Source organism: Procambarus clarkii, chromosome 32, assembly GCF_040958095.1.
Source record: "Procambarus clarkii isolate CNS0578487 chromosome 32, FALCON_Pclarkii_2.0, whole genome shotgun sequence".
In the NCBI taxonomy this organism is placed as follows: Eukaryota; Metazoa; Arthropoda; class Malacostraca; order Decapoda; family Cambaridae; genus Procambarus; species Procambarus clarkii.
Genome location: NC_091181.1, coordinates 18947718 through 18963190, shown reverse-complemented (window position 1 = coordinate 18963190; position 15473 = coordinate 18947718). Strand labels below are relative to the sequence as shown.

The 15473-nt window shown below is 59.6% G+C and overlaps 1 protein-coding gene across 3 annotated transcripts in view; it reads left to right on the top strand.

The window, feature by feature from the left end:
- The window catches only part of LOC123751508 (carbonyl reductase [NADPH] 3), a 105815-nt gene that overhangs the window by 51662 nt on the left and 38680 nt on the right, over positions 1 to 15473 (top strand). For all 3 annotated transcript variants that reach the window (XM_069334986.1, XM_069334987.1, XM_069334988.1), the window contains exon 3: positions 1293 to 1421. In XM_069334986.1, the coding sequence (XP_069191087.1) occupies positions 1293 to 1421 (129 nt within the window). The remainder of the gene's footprint in view (positions 1 to 1292; positions 1422 to 15473) is intronic.

The following is a 15473-nucleotide window of genomic DNA, read 5'->3' as shown; positions in this document are numbered from 1 at the left end:
CTGAATTTATATATTTTTCGATTTTTGTTCTCATGAAATGATAAAGCTATCCATTTGATTGTTTATGACTTAAGGTCTTTTAATTTGAGTTAAAACTAACGTAGATATACGACCGAACCTAACCAACCCTACCTAACCTAACCTAAACTAACATAAAAACGTCAATAATTTATGTTCCTATTATAATATAATAATAATATTTCATATAAACCAATTGGAAACAATTTTTTGAAAATAAAGAAAATCACTCTGCCTATTAGGAAAATCGGGCTTTGCATAATAGGCCGAGAAGTGCGTTCTGGCTACTAGGTACGACATTATATATATATATATATATATATATATATATATATATATATATATATATATATATATATATATATATATATATATATATATATATATTGTGGCTCCTCCAGTGAAAGGGTCAAACTATATTATATGGGTTATTACAACAACTTGTTATATTGGTTGTTACAACAACTTGTTATATTAGGGAACGTGCCTAACCATTTCTGTGTTTCATTGCTTTTCACTCCTTTCTATGTTCTTACGGACACTTATGTTGTGGCTTGGTACAAGCTGCACCTGGCGTAGAGACTAAAGGTTGTGGACCACCACAGAATTTTGTAGACGAGATGATAACGAAGTACTGTACCTGTACCACTGTCTTCCCATCCAAGCATATTTATCTCTCTCATTATCACCTGTCATTTATGAGTTTGTATATTTATCCAGGTTTTTATTATATTCATAATTTGTAAGTGAAAATATCGTTAGATCTTGATGAGTGGGTCCAGCCTTGCCCCCCGTGTTGATGCCTCTCATACCTGTAACCTAGGTGAAGGCCTCAGGATTTTGTCTATGGTGGCGTCTGTGTACTGGAGGCCCGAGTCCGAGGATGTGAGCTGTGTGTAGAAGGTTCAAGTGTGACGCGGGAGCTACAACCCTCCCCGGGCGTGATGACAGTTTAAGGTTAAAAGATCCTTCATGTGTAGGCGTTTGCTTACACCTCTCAGTTCTACATCCTGCCGAAGGATCTTGACTTGGTGAACAGCTTAGTGCTGTACTCAGAAAGATGTTTTTCGACATTTAGAGCTAGTTTTTTAAATATATATTTTTACAACTATGGACATTCAATGAAGGAAATTCCTTCATTCAAAATTTAAGTTAAACTGAAGTTTATACATATATTCTTACTTTATTGTTGTGAAAGTGACATTAACTGAGTATGCAAATTTTAATTCACAAGTTAAATTATATTCTATAATAAGATGTAATGTTTTGACCAGGTGACGGGGGCCAACAAAGGCATTGGATTTGGTGTAGTGAAAGAGCTGTGTGCCAAGTTTGATGGCATAGTTTATCTGACGGCTCGTGAGGAAGGAAGGGGGAACGCTGCCGTTAAGGAGTTGAGCAAGGTAATGTTCCTAGAAATTATGTTAAACTATTTTTATTCTGCTATCACGAAGCATGATTTAGGAATTAGGTTTGGTGTCAGCAACTGTATATGTTGCAATATTTTAATAATGAATTTAATTTCCAGTTATTTACTATATATTTGTTCAAATGGAATAGTAATAGAGTAAATGCACAAGCTTCCACCTTGTACAGAGCTGTGACTCATATATTTTGAGTTCAGGGAGGTCCATCCTCTGAGGCCAGTACTGCTGGCTGCAGTACTTAATACTGTCCGTGTTGTGTACTTATTTTTGTTTTAAGAGAACAAGAAATATATGCTATAATATTTATCAAAATTATAATTACACCTCAAAATAAGCAGAGGCTAATTTGCATCTTCCTAAAGGACTTGAATACACACTGTGTCATGTGAGAAGCCAATAGGCAATTTATTAATAAAATCTGATTCATGTCTTCTGTTGATCAATGATGAACTTCTGATTGTGACAAACACAGGAAAGTTTTACTTGTAATCTAAGGTTCAAAAGTAAGTAATAAATTACATCCTTTTCATACATTTATCCTTTCCATACATTCATCCATTTATTACATTCAATCATTTCTTACATACATCCTATTCTTATCTTTCTCTTACCTACTCCTCACCTCACTCTCTTACCTTATATTTGCCTGTACCTTTCTCTCTCTTCTTTCACACGGCTTGATAATGGTCCAGGATGGACCGAAAGGTCGTTGTTTCTTCACTTTCTGATGTGTGGTTTGGTCATCATGTACCAGAAGGAATACTTTCTGATGTATGGTTTGGTCATCATGTACCAGAAGGAATACTTTCTGATGTGTGGTTTGGTCATCATGTACCAGAAGGAATACAGAACTATATGAATAGTTTTGCTGATGATGCCAACCTACTTGGAAATTTAAGAGACAGAAAGTTATCATGATCTTCAAGATGAACTGAACAAAAAAAGTCTGTGGAGCAACGCTTAGCAAATGGAATTCAGTGGGAATAAATTCCAAGTTATAGAATGTAGAATACGAGAAACTAGGCCACACACAACCTACAAATTATGTGGAAATGCATTAAGGAACCCAGACAAGGGAAGATATCTGGGGATGGTTCAGGAAAGTACCACATTCAGGACATTGTGCGAGGAGCATATGCTACGCTTTCCATCTTCAGAATTGTTTATAGATACACGGACGGTGAAATATGAAAGACACTGTCCACGACTTTCGTGAGACACAAATTGGAATATGCAATGGTGGTATAGTGCCCATATCTCAAGAAGCACATTAATAAACTGGAATAGGTGCAAAGACATGCCATGAAATGGCTTATGGACCTGAAAAATAACCGCTTCAAGAAGAGGTGTTAAATATGCTAACAAAGAAAAAAACCATAGATTCAAGATAAGGAAAAAAAGTTGTTGAACATTTTTTTAGAAAGTTCTCTTTCGTAAAGAGAATGGTAGTCGGGTGGCCCCAGATAAGTGAGAGGGAGGCCAAAACGGTCAGCAGCGTCAAGGCGTCATACAACACAGTACTTGGAGGATGGGACACCACGAACATAACTACATTTAATTAATTACACTTAAATAATTATCCCACGCACCCACATCTAGACCGTCTCACTAATAAGCACAACGAAAATAATAGCGAATATTCTCCATCCGAATGTCGAGTCCTCACCCCCTGTGGTTGGGTCCTTCTCCCCCTCACTGTGGTTGGGTCCTACCTCCCTCACTGTGGTTGGGTCCCCCCATCACTGTGGTTGGGTCCCCCCTCACTGTGGTTGGGTCCTCCCCCCTCACTGTGGTTGGGTCCTTCTCCCCCTCTCACTGTGGTTGGGTCCCCCTCACTGTGGTTGGGTCCTCCCCCCCCTCACTGTGGTTGGGTCCCCCCTCACTGTGGTTGGGTCCTCCCCCCCCCTCACTGTGGTTGGGTCCCCCCCTCACTGTGGTTTGGTCCTCCCCCCGCCTCACTGTGGTTGGGTCCTCCCCCCCTCACTGTGGTTGGGTCCTGCCCCTCTCACTGTGGTTGGGTCCTCCCCCCCCTCACTGTGGTTGGGTCCTCCCCTCCCCCTCACTGTGGTTGGGTCCTCCCCCTCCCACTTCACTGTGGTTGGGTCCTCCCCCCCTCACTGTGGTTGGGTCCTTCTCCCCCTCTCACTGTGCTTGGGTCCTCCCCCACCTCACTGTGGTTGGGTCCTCCCCCCCTCACTGTGGTTGGGTCCCCCCCTCACTGTGGTTGGGTCCTCCCCCCACCACTGTGGTTGGGTCCTCCCCCCTCACTGTGGTTGGGTCCCCCCTCACTGTGGTTGGGTCCTGCCCCTCTCACTGTGGTTGGGTCCTCCCCCCCCTCACTGTGGTTGGGTCCTCCCCTCCCCCTCACTGTGGTTGGGTCCTCCCCCTCCCACTTCACTGTGGTTGGGTCCTCCCCCCCTCACTGTGGTTGGGTCCTTCTCCCCCTCTCACTGTGCTTGGGTCCTCCCCCACCTCACTGTGGTTGGATCCTCCCCCCCTCACTGTGGTTGGGTCCCCCCCTCACTGTGGTTGGGTCCTCCCCCCCACCACTGTGGTTGGGTCCTCCCCCCTCACTGTGGTTGGGTCCCCCCTCACTGTGGTTGGGTCCCCCCTTCACTGTGGTTGGGTCCTTATCACCCCTCACTGTCGTTGGGTCCTCCTCCCCCTCACTGTGGTTGGGTCCTCCCCCTCTCACTGTGGTTGGGTCCTTCTCCCCCCTCACTGTGGTTGGGTCCCCCCCTCACTGTGGTTGGGTCCTCCCCCCGCCTCACTGTGGTTGGGTGCTCCCCCCCTCACTGTGGTTGGGTCCTGCCCCTCTCACTGTGGTTGGGTCCTCCCCCCCCTCACTGTGGTTGGGTCCTCCCCTCCCCCTCACTGTGGTTGGGTCCTCCCCCCCCACTTCACTGTGGTTGGGTCCTCCCCCCCTCACTGTGGTTGGGTCTTCCCCCCCTCATTGTGGTTGGGTCCTCCCCCCCCTCACTGTGGTTGGGTCCTCCCCCACTCACTGTGGTTGGGTCCTCCCCCCCTTCACTGTGATTGGGTCCTCCCCCCCCCCTCACTGTGGTTGGGTCCGCCCTCACTGTGGTTGGGTCCTCCCCCCCTCTCTGTGGTTGGGTCCCCCCCTCACTGTGGTTGGGTCCTCCCCCCTCTCACTGTGGTTGGGTCCTCCCCCCTCACTGGGGTTGCGTCCTCCTCCTCTCACTGTGGTTGGCTCCTCCCCCCCTCACTGTGGTTGGGTCCTTCCCCCCTCACTGTGGTTGGGTCCTTCCCCCTCTCACTGTGGTTGGGTCTCCCCCTCACTGTGGTTGGATCCTCCCCCTCTCACTGTGGTTGGGTCCTCACCCCCTCACTTTAGTTGGGTCCTCCCCCACTCACTCTGGTTGGGTCCTCCCCCTCTCACTGTGGTTGGGTCCCCCCCTCACTGTGGTTGGGTCCTCCCCCCCTCACTGTGGTTGGGTCCTCCCCCTCTCACTGTGGTTGGGTCCTCCTCCCCCCTCACTGTAGTTGGGTCCCCCCTCACTGTGGTTGGGTCCCCCCCCTCACTGTGGTTGGGTCCTCTCCCCCCTCACTGTGGTTGGGTCCTACCCTCCTCACTGTGGTTGGGTCCCCCCCTCACTGTGGTTGGGTCCCCCCTCACTGTTGTTGGGTCGTTCTCCCCCTCTCACTGTGGTTGGGTCCTCCCCCCTCACTGTGGTTGGGTCCCCCCCTCACTGTGGTTGGGTCCTCCCCACCACCACTGTGGTTGGGTCCTGCCCCCCTCACTGTGGTTGGGTCCCCCTCACTGTGGTTGGGTCCTCCCCCCCTCACTGCGGTTGGGTCCTCCCCCCACCACTGTGGTTGGGTCCTGCCCCCCTCACTGTGGTTGGGTCCCCCCTCACTGTGGTTGGGTCCTCCCCCCCCCTCACTGTGGTTGGGTCCTTCTCCCCCCTCACTGTGGTTGGGTCCTCCCCCCCTCACTGTGGTTGGGTCCTTCTCCCCCCTCACTGTGGTTGGGTCCTGCCCCCTCACTGTGGTTGGGTCCCCCCTCACTGTGGTTGGGTCCTTCTCCCCCCTCACTGTGGTTGGGTCCTCCCCCCCTCACTGTGGTTGGGTCCTCCCCCCACCACTGTGGTTGGGTCCTGCCCCCCCTCACTGTGGTTGGGTCTCCCCTCACTGTGGTTGGGTCCCCCCCTCACTGTGGTTGGGTCCTCCCCCCCCTCACTGTGGTTGGGTCCTCCCCCCTCACTGTGGTTGGGTCCTCCCCCTCTCACTGTGGTTGGGTCCTCCCCCCCCCCGCACTGTGGTTGGGTCCTCCCCCCTCACTGTGGTTGGGTCCTCCCCCCTCACTGTGGTTGGATCCCCCCCTCACTGTGGTTGGGTCCTTCCCCCCCTCACTGTGGTTGGGTCCCCCCCTCACTGTGGTTGGGTCCTTCCCCCCCTCACTGTGGTTGGATCCCCCCCTCACTGTGGTTGGGTCCTTCCCCCCTCACTGTGGTTGGGTCCTACCCTCCTCACTGTGGTTGGATCCCCCCCTCACTGTGGTTGGGTCCTTCCCCCCCTCACTGTGGTTGGGTCCTCCCCCCTCACTGGGGTTGGGTCCTCCCCCTCACTGTGGTTGGGTCCTTCCCACCCCACTCACTGTGGTTGGGTCCGCCCCCCCCCTCACTGTGGTTGGGTCCCCCCCCCTCATGTGGTTGGGTCCTCCCCCCCCTCACTGTGGTTGGGTCCTCCCCCCTCACTGTGGTTGGGTCCTCCCACTCACTGTGGTTGGGTCCTTCCCACCCTCCTAACTGTGGTTGGGTCCTCCCCCTCTCACTGTGGTTGGGTCCTTCCCACCCCCTCACTGTGGTTGGGTCGTTCTCCCCCTCTCACTGTGGTTGGGTCCTCCCCCCTTCACTGTGGTTGGATCCCCCCCTCACTCTGGTTGGGTCCTCCCCCCCACCACTGTGGTTGGGTCCTGCCCCCCTCACTGTGGTTGGGTCCCCCCCTCACTGTGGTTGGATCCTCCCCCCCTCACTGTGGTTGGGTCCTCCCCCCACCACTGTGGTTGGGTCCTGCACCCTCACTGTGGTTGGGTCCCCCCCTCACTGTGGTTGGGTCCTCCCCCCCTCACTGTGGTTGGGTTCTTCTCCCCCCTCACTTTGGTTGGGTCTTCCCCCCTCACTGTGGTTGGGTCTTTCTCCCCCCTCACTGTGGTTGGGTCCTCCCCCTCACTGTGGTTGGGTCCCCCCCCTCACTGTGGTTGGGTCCTTCTCCCCCCTCACTTTGGTTGGGTCCTCCCCCCCCTCATTGTGGTTGGGTCCTCCTCCCCCTCACTGTGGTTGGGCCCCCCCTCACTGTGGTTGGGTCCTCTCCCCCTCACTGTGGTTTGGTCCCCCCCTCACTGTGGTTGGGTCCTTCCCCCCTCACTGTGGTTGGGTCCTCCCCCCCTCACTGTGGTTGGGTCCTCCCCTCACCTGTGGTTGTGTCCTCCCCCCCCTCACTGTGGTTGGGTCCTTCTCCCCCCTCACTGTAGTTGGGTCCCCCCCTCACTGTGGTTGGGTCCTCCCCCCGCCTCACTGTGGTTGGGTGCTCCCCCCCTCACTGTGGTTGGGTCCTGCCCCTCTCACTGTGGTTGGGTCCTCCCCCCCCTCACTGTGGTTGGGTCCTCCCCTCCCCCTCACTGTGGTTGGGTCCTCCCCCCCACTTCACTGTGGTTGGGTTCTCCCCCCCTCACTGTGGTTGGGTCTTCCCCCCCTCATTGTGGTTGGGTCCTCCCCCCCTCACTGTGGTTGGGTCCTCCCCCCCTCACTGTGGTTGGGTCCTCCCCCCCTTCACTGTGATTGGGTCCTCCCCCCTCACTGAGGTTGGGTTCTCCCCCCCCCTCACTGTGGTTGGGTCCTTCCCCCCTCACTGTGGTTGGGTCCTCGCCCCCTCACTGTGGTTGGGTCCTTCCCCCCTCACTGTGGTTGGGTCCTCCCCCCTCTCACTGTGGTTGGGTCCTCCCCCCCTCACTGTGGTTGGGTCCTTCCCCCCCTCACTGTGGTTAAGTCCTCCCCCCCCTCACTGTGGTTGGGTCCTCCCCCCCTCACTGTGGTTGGGCCCCCCTCACTGTGGTTGGGCCCCCCTCACTGTGGTTGGGCCCTCCCCCCCTCACTGTGGTTGGGCCCCCCCTCACTGTAGTTGGGTCCTCCCCCCCACACTGTGGTTGGGTCCCCCCCTCACTGTGGTTGGGTCCTTCCCCCCCTCACTGTGGTTGGGTCCTTCCCCCCCTCACTGTGGTTGGGTCCTCCCCCCTCACTGTGGTTGGGCCCCCCCCCTCACTGCGGTTGGGTCCTTCCCCCCCTCACTGTGGTTGGGTCCTCCCCCCCTCTCTGTGGTTGGGTCTCCCCCTCACTGTGGTTGGGTCCTCCCCCTCTCACTGTGGTTGGGTCCTCCCCCCTCACTGGGGTTGGGTCCTCCTCCTCTCACTGTGGTTGGGTCCTCCCCCCCTCACTGTGGTTGGGTCCTTCCCCCCTCACTGTGGTTGGGTCCTTCCCCCTCTCACTGTGGTTGGGTCTCCCCCTCACTGTGGTTGGATCCTCCCCCTCTCACTGTGGTTGGGTCCTCACCCCCTCACTTTAGTTGGGTCCTCCCCCACTGACTCTGGTTGGGTCCTCCCCCTCTCACTGTGGTTGGGTCCCCCCTCACTGTGGTTGGGTCCTCCCCCCCTCACTGTGGTTGGGTCCTCCCCCTCTCACTGTGGTTGGGTCCTCCTCCCCCCTCACTGTAGTTGGGTCCCCCCTCACTGTGGTTGGGTCTCCCCCCTCACTGTGGTTGGGTCCTACCCTCCTCACTGTGGTTGGGTCCCCCCCTCACTGTGGTTGGGTCCCCCCCTCACTGTTGTTGGGTCGTTCTCCCCCTCTCACTGTGGTTGGGTCCTCCCCCCCACCACTGTGGTTGGGTCCTCCCCCCTCACTGTGGTTGGGTCCCCCCTCACTGTGGTTGGGTCCCCCCCTCACTGTGGTTGGGTCCTTATCACCCCTCACTGTCGTTGGGTCCTCCTCCCCCCTCACTGTGGTTGGGTCCTCCCCCTCTCACTGTGGTTGGGTCCTTCTCCCCCCTCACTGTGGTTGGGTCCCCCCCTCACTGTGGTTGGGTCCTCCCCCCGCCTCACTGTGGTTGGGTGCTCCCCCCCTCACTGTGGTTGGGTCCTGCCCCTCTCACTGTGGTTGGGTCCTCCCCCCCCCTCACTGTGGTTGGGTCCTCCCCTCCCCCTCACTGTGGTTGGGTCCTCCCCCCCCACTTCACTGTGGTTGGGTCCTCCCCCCCTCACTGTGGTTGGGTCTTCCCCCCCTCATTGTGGTTGGGTCCTCCCCCCCCTCACTGTGGTTGGGTCCTCCCCCCCTCATTGTGGTTGGGTCCTCCCCCCCTTCACTGTGATTGGGTCCTCCCCCCCTCACTGTGGTTGGGTCCGCCCTCACTGTGGTTGGGTCCTCCCCCCCTCTCTGTGGTTGGGTCCCCCCCCTCACTGTGGTTGGGTCCTCCCCCCTCTCACTGTGGTTGGGTCCTCCCCCCTCACTGGGGTTGCGTCCTCCTCCTCTCACTGTGGTTGGGTCCTCCCCCCCTCACTGTGGTTGGGTCCTTCCCCCCTCACTGTGGTTGGGTCCTTCCCCCTCTCACTGTGGTTGGGTCTCCCCCTCACTGTGGTTGGATCCTCCCCCTCTCACTGTGGTTGGGTCCTTACCCCCTCACTTTAGTTGGGTCCTCCCCCACTCACTCTGGTTGGGTCCTCCCCCTCTCACTGTGGTTGGGTCCCCCCCTCACTGTGGTTGGGTCCTCCCCCCCTCACTGTGGTTGGGTCCTCCCCCTCTCACTGTGGTTGGGTCCTCCTCCCCCCTCACTGTAGTTGGGTCCCCCCTCACTGTGGTTGGGTCCCCCCCTCACTGTGGTTGGGTCCTCTCCCCCCTCACTGTGGTTGGGTCCTACCCTCCTCACTGTGGTTGGGTCCCCCCCTCACTGTGGTTGGGTCCCCCCTCACTGTTGTTGGGTCGTTCTCCCCCTCTCACTGTGGTTGGGTCCTCCCCCCCTCACTGTGGTTGGGTCCCCCCCTCACTGTGCTTGGGTCCTCCCCACCACCACTGTGGTTGGGTCCTGCCCCCCTCACTGTGGTTGGGTCCCCCCTCACTGTGGTTGGATCCTCCCCCCTCACTTCGGTTGGGTCCTCCCCCCACCACTGTGGTTGGGTCCTGCCCCCCTCACTGTGGTTGGGTCCCCCCTCACTGTGGTTGGGTCCTCCCCCCCCCCTCACTGTGGTTGGGTCCTTCTCCCCCCTCACTGTGGTTGGGTCCTCCCCCCCTCACTGTGGTTGGGTCCTTCTCCCCCCTCACTGTGGTTGGGTCCTGCCCCCTCACTGTGGTTGGGTCCCCCCTCACTGTGGTTGGGTCCTTCTCCCCCCTCACTGTGGTTGGGTCCTCCCCCCTCACTGTGGTTGGGTCCTCCCCCCACCACTGTGGTTGGGTCCTGCCCCCCCTCACTGTGGTTGGGTCTCCCCTCACTGTGGTTGGGTCCCCCCCTCACTGTGGTTGGGTCCTCCCCCCCCCTCACTGTGGTTGGGTCCTCCCCCCTCACTGTGGTTGGGTCCTCCCCCTCTCACTGTGGTTGGGTCCTCCCCCCCCGCACTGTGGTTGGGTCCTCCCCCCTCACTGTGGTTGGGTCCTCCCCCCTCACTGTGGTTGGATCCCCCCCTCACTGTGGTTGGGTCCTTCCCCCCCCTCACTGTGGTTGGGTCCCCCCCTCACTGTGGTTGGGTCCTTCAACCCCTCACTGTGGTTGGATCCCCCCCTCACTGTGGTTGGGTCCTTCCCCCCCCTCACTGTGGTTGGGTCCTACCCTCCTCACTGTGGTTGGATCCCCCCCTCACTGTGGTTGGGTCCTTCCCCCCCTCACTGTGGTTGGGTCCTCCCCCCTCACTGGGGTTGGGTCCTCCCCCCTCACTGTGGTTGGGTCCTTCCCACCCCCCTCACTGTGGTTGGGTCCGCCCCCCCTCACTGTGGTTGGGTCCCCCCCTCACTGTGGTTGGGTCCTTCCCACCCCCCTAACTGTGGTTGGGTCCTCCCCCTCTCACTGTGGTTGGGTCCTTCCCACCCCCTCACTGTGGTTGGGTCGTTCTCCCCCTCTCACTGTGGTTGGGTCCTCCCCCCTTCACTGTGGTTGGATCCCCCCTCACTCTGGTTGGGTCCTTCCCCCCACCACTGTGGTTGGGTCCTGCCCCCCTCACTGTGGTTGGGTCCCCCCCTCACTGTGGTTGGATCCTCCCCCCCTCACTGTGGTTGGGTCCTCCCCCCACCACTGTGGTTGGGTCCTGCACCCTCACTGTGGTTGGGTCCCCCCCTCACTGTGGTTGGGTCCTCCCCCCCCTCACTGTGGTTGGGTTCTTCTCCCCCCTCACTTTGGTTGGGTCCTCCCCCCTCACTGTGGTTGGGTCTTTCTCCCCCCTCACTGTGGTTGGGTCCTCCCCCTCACTGTGGTTGGGTCCCCCCCCCTCACTGTGGTTGGGTCCTTCTCCCCCCTCACTTTGGTTGGGTCCTCCCCCCCCTCATTGTGGTTGGGTCCTCCTCCCCCTCACTGTGGTTGGGCCCCCCCTCACTGTGGTTGGGTCCTCCCCCCCCTCACTGTGGTTGGGTCCCCCCCTCACTGTGGTTGGGTCCTTCCCCCCTCACTGTGGTTGGGTCCTCCCCCCCTCACTGTGGTGGGGTCCTCCCCCCCCTCACTGTGGTTGGGTCCTTCTCCCCCCTCACTGTGGTTGGGTCCCCCCCTCACTGTGGTTGGGTCCTCCCCCCCCTCACTGTGGTTGGGTCCTTCTCCCCCCTCACTGTGGTTGGGTCCCCCCCTCACTGTGGTTGGGTCCTCCCCCCGCCTCACTGTGGTTGGGTGCTCCCCCCTCACTGTGGTTGGGTCCTGCCCCTCTCACTGTGGTTGGGTCCTCCCCCCCTCACTGTGGTTGGGTCCTCCCCTCCCCCTCACTGTGGTTGGGTCCTCCCCCCACTTCACTGTGGTTGGGTCCTCCCCCCCTCACTGTGGTTGGGTCTTCCCCCCCTCATTGTGGTTGGGTCCTCCCCACCCCTCACTGTGGTTGGGTCCTCCCCCCCTTCACTGTGATTGGGTCCTCCCCCCTCACTGAGGTTGGGTTCTCCCCCCCTCACTGTGGTTGGGTCCTTCCCCCCTCACTGTGGTTGGGTCCTCGCCCCCTCACTGTGGTTGGGTCCTTCCCCCCTCACTGTGGTTGGGTCCTCCCCCCTCTCACTGTGGTTGGGTCCTCCCCCCCTCACTGTGGTTGGGTCCTTCCCCCCCTCACTGTGGTTAAGTCCTCCCCCCCCTCACTGTGGTTGGGTCCTCCCCCCCTCACTGTGGTTGAGCCCCCCCTCACTGTGGTTGGGCCCTCCCCCCCTCACTGTGGTTGGGCCCCCCCTCACTGTAGTTGGGTCCTCCCCCCCTCACTGTGGTTGGGTCCCCCCCTCACTGTGGTTGGGTCCTTCCCCCCCTCACTGTGGTTGGGTCCTTCCCCCCATCACTGTGGTTGGGTCCTCCCCCCTCACTGTGGTTGGGTCCTCCCCCCTCTCTGTGGTTGGGTCTCCCCCTCACTGTGGTTGGGTCCTCCCCCCTCGCACTGTGGTTGGGTCCTCCCCCCTCACTGGGGTTGGGTCCTCCTCCTCTCACTGTGGTTGGGTCCTCCCCCCCTCACTGTGGTTGGGTCCTTCCCCCCTCACTGTGGTTGGGTCCTTCCCCCTCTCACTGTGGTTGGGTCTCCCCCTCACTGTGGTTGGATCCTCCCCCTCTCACTGTGGTTGGGTCCTCACCCCCTCACTTTAGTTGGGTCCTCCCCCACTGACTCTGGTTGGGTCCTCCCCCTCTCACTGTGGTTGGGTCCCCCCTCACTGTGGTTGGGTCCTCCCCCCCTCACTGTGGTTGGGTCCTCCCCCTCTCACTGTGGTTGGGTCCTCCTCCCCCCTCACTGTAGTTGGGTCCCCCCTCACTGTGGTTGGGTCTCCCCCCTCACTGTGGTTGGGTCCTACCCTCCTCACTGTGGTTGGGTCCCCCCCTCACTGTGGTTGGGTCCCCCCTCACTGTTGTTGGGTCGTTCTCCCCCTCTCACTGTGGTTGGGTCCTCCCCCCCTCACTGTGGTTGGGTCCCCCCCTCACTGTGGTTGGGTCCTCCCCCCCACCACTGTGGTTGGGTCCTGCCCCCCTCACTGTGGTTGGGTCCCCCCTCACTGTGGTTGGGTCCTCCCCCCCTCACTGCGGTTGGGTCCTCCCCCCACCACTGTGGTTGGGTCCTGCCCCCCTCACTGTGGTTGGGTCCCCCCCTCACTGTGGTTGGGTCCTCCCCCCCTCACTGTGGTTGGGTCCTTCTCCCCCCTCACTGTGGTTGGGTCCTCCCCCCCTCACTGTGGTTGGGTCCTTCTCCCCCCTCACTGTGGTTGGGTCCTGCCCCCTCACTGTGGTTGGGTCCCCCCCTCACTGTGGTTGGGTCCTTCTCCCCCCTCACTGTGGTTGGGTCCTCCCCCCCTCACTGTGGTTGGGTCCTCCCCCCACCACTGTGGTTGGGTCCTGCCCCCCCTCACTGTGGTTGGGTCCCCCCTCACTGTGGTTGGGTCCCCCCCTCACTGTGGTTGGGTCCTCCCCCCCTCACTGTGGTTGGGTCCTCCCCCCTCACTGTGGTTGGGTCCTCCCCCTCTCACTGTGGTTGGGTCCTCCCCCCCGCACTGTGGTTGGGTCCTCCCCCCTCACTGTGGTTGGGTCCTCCCCTCTCACTGTGGTTGGATCCCCCCCTCACTGTGGTTGGGTCCTTCCCCCCCTCACTGTGGTTGGGTCCCCCCCTCACTGTGGTTGGGTCCTTCCCCCCCTCACTGTGGTTGGATTCCCCCCTCACTGTGGTTGGGTCCTTCCCCCCCTCACTGTGGTTGGGTCCTTCCCCCCTCACTGTGGTTGGGTCCTCCCCCCTCACTGGGGTTGGGTCCTCCCCCCTCACTGTGGTTGGGTCCTTCCCACCCCCTCACTGTGGTTGGGTCCGCCCCCCCTCACTGTGGTTGGGTCCTCCCACTCACTGTGGTTGGGTCCTTCCCACCCCCCTAACTGTGGTTGGGTCCTCCCCCTCTCACTGTGGTTGGGTCCTTCCCACCCCCTCACTGTGGTTGGGTCGTTCTCCCCCTCTCACTGTGGTTGGGTCCTCCCCCCTTCACTGTGGTTGGATCCCCCCCTCACTGTGGTTGGGTCCTCCCCCCCACCACTGTGGTTGGGTCCTGCCCCCCTCACTGTGGTTGGGTCCCCCCCCTCACTGTGGTTGGATCCTCCCCCCTCACTGTGGTTGGGTCCTCCCCCCACCACTGTGGTTGGGTCCTGCACCCTCACTGTGGTTGGGTCCCCCCCTCACTGTGGTTGGGTCCTCCCCCCCCTCACTGTGGTTGGGTCCTTCTTCCCCCTCACTTTGGTTGGGTCCTCCCCCCTCACTGTGGTTGGGTCTTTCTCCCCCCTCACTGTGGTTGGGTCCTCCCCCCTCACTGTGGTTGGGTCCCCCCCCCTCACTGTGGTTGGGTCCTTCTCCCCCCTCACTGTGGTTGGGTCCTCCCCCCCCTCATTGTGGTTGGGTCCTCCTCCCCCTCACTGTGGTTGGGCCCCCCCTCACTGTGGTTGGGTCCTCCCCCCCTCACTGTGGTTGGGTCCCCCCCTCACTGTGGTTGGGTCCTTCCCCCCTCACTGTGTTTGGGTCCTCCCCCCCTCACTGTGGTTGGGTCCTCCCCTCACCTGTGGTTGTGTCCTCCCCCCCCTCACTGTGGTTGGGTCCTTCCCCCCCTCACTGTGGTTGGGTCCTCCCCCCCTCACTGTGGTTGGGTCCCCCCTCACTGTGGTTGGGTCCTCCACCCCCCTCTCTGTGGTTGGGTCCCCCCCTTACTGTGGTTAGGTCCTCCCCCCTCTCACTGTGGTTGGGTCCTCCCCCCTCACTGTGGTTGGGTCCTCGACCCTCTCACTGTGGTTGGGTCCTCCCCCCCTCACTGTGGTTGGGTCCTCCCCCCCTCACTGTGGTTAGGTCCTTCCCCCTCTCACTGTGGTTGGGTCTCCCCCTCACTGTGGTTGGATCCTCCCCCCTCTCACTGTGGTTGGGTCCTCCCCCCCTCACTGTAGTTGGGTCCTCCCCCACTCACTCTGGTTGGGTCCTCCCCCTCTCACTGTGGTTGGGTCCCCCCCCTTCACTGTGGTTGGGTCCTCCCCCTCACTGTGGTTGGGTCCTCCCCCTCTCACTGTGGTTGGGTCCTCCCCCCCCTCACTGTAGTTGGATCCCCCCCTCACTGTGGTTGGGTCCCCCCCTCACTGTGGTTGGGTCCTTCTCCCCCCTCACTGTGGTTGGGTCCTCCCCCCCCCCTCATTGTGGTTGGGTCCTCCTCCCCCTCACTGTGGTTGGGCCCCCCCTCACTGTGGTTGGGTCCTCCCCCCCTCACTGTGGTTGGGTCCCCCCCTCACTGTGGTTGGGTCCTTCCCCCCTCACTGTGGTTGGGTCCTCCCCCCCTCACTGTGGTTGGGTCCTCCCCTCACCTGTGGTTGTGTCCTCCCCCCCCCTCACTGTGGTTGGGTCCTTCCCCCCCTCACTGTGGTTGGGTCCTCCCCCCCTCACTGTGGTTGGGTCCCCCCTCACTGTGGTTGGGTCCTCCCCCCCTCTCTGTGGTTGGGTCCCCCCCTTACTGTGGTTGGGTCCTCCCCCCTCTCACTGTGGTTGGGTCCTCCCCCCTCACTGTGGTTGGGTCCTCCCCCTCTCTCTGTGGTTGGGTCCTCCCCCCCTCACTGTGGTTGGGTCCTCCCCCCCTCACTGTGGTTAGGTCCTTCCCCCTCTCACTGTGGTTGGGTCTCCCCCTCACTGTGGTTGGATCCTCCCCCCTCTCACTGTGGTTGGGTCCTCCCCCCCTCACTGTAGTTGGGTCCTCCCCCACTCACTCTAGTTGGGTCCTCCCCCTCTCACTGTGGTTGGGTCCCCCCCCTCACTGTGGTTGGGTCCTCCCCCCCCTCACTGTGGTTGGGTCCTCCCCCTCTCACTGTGGT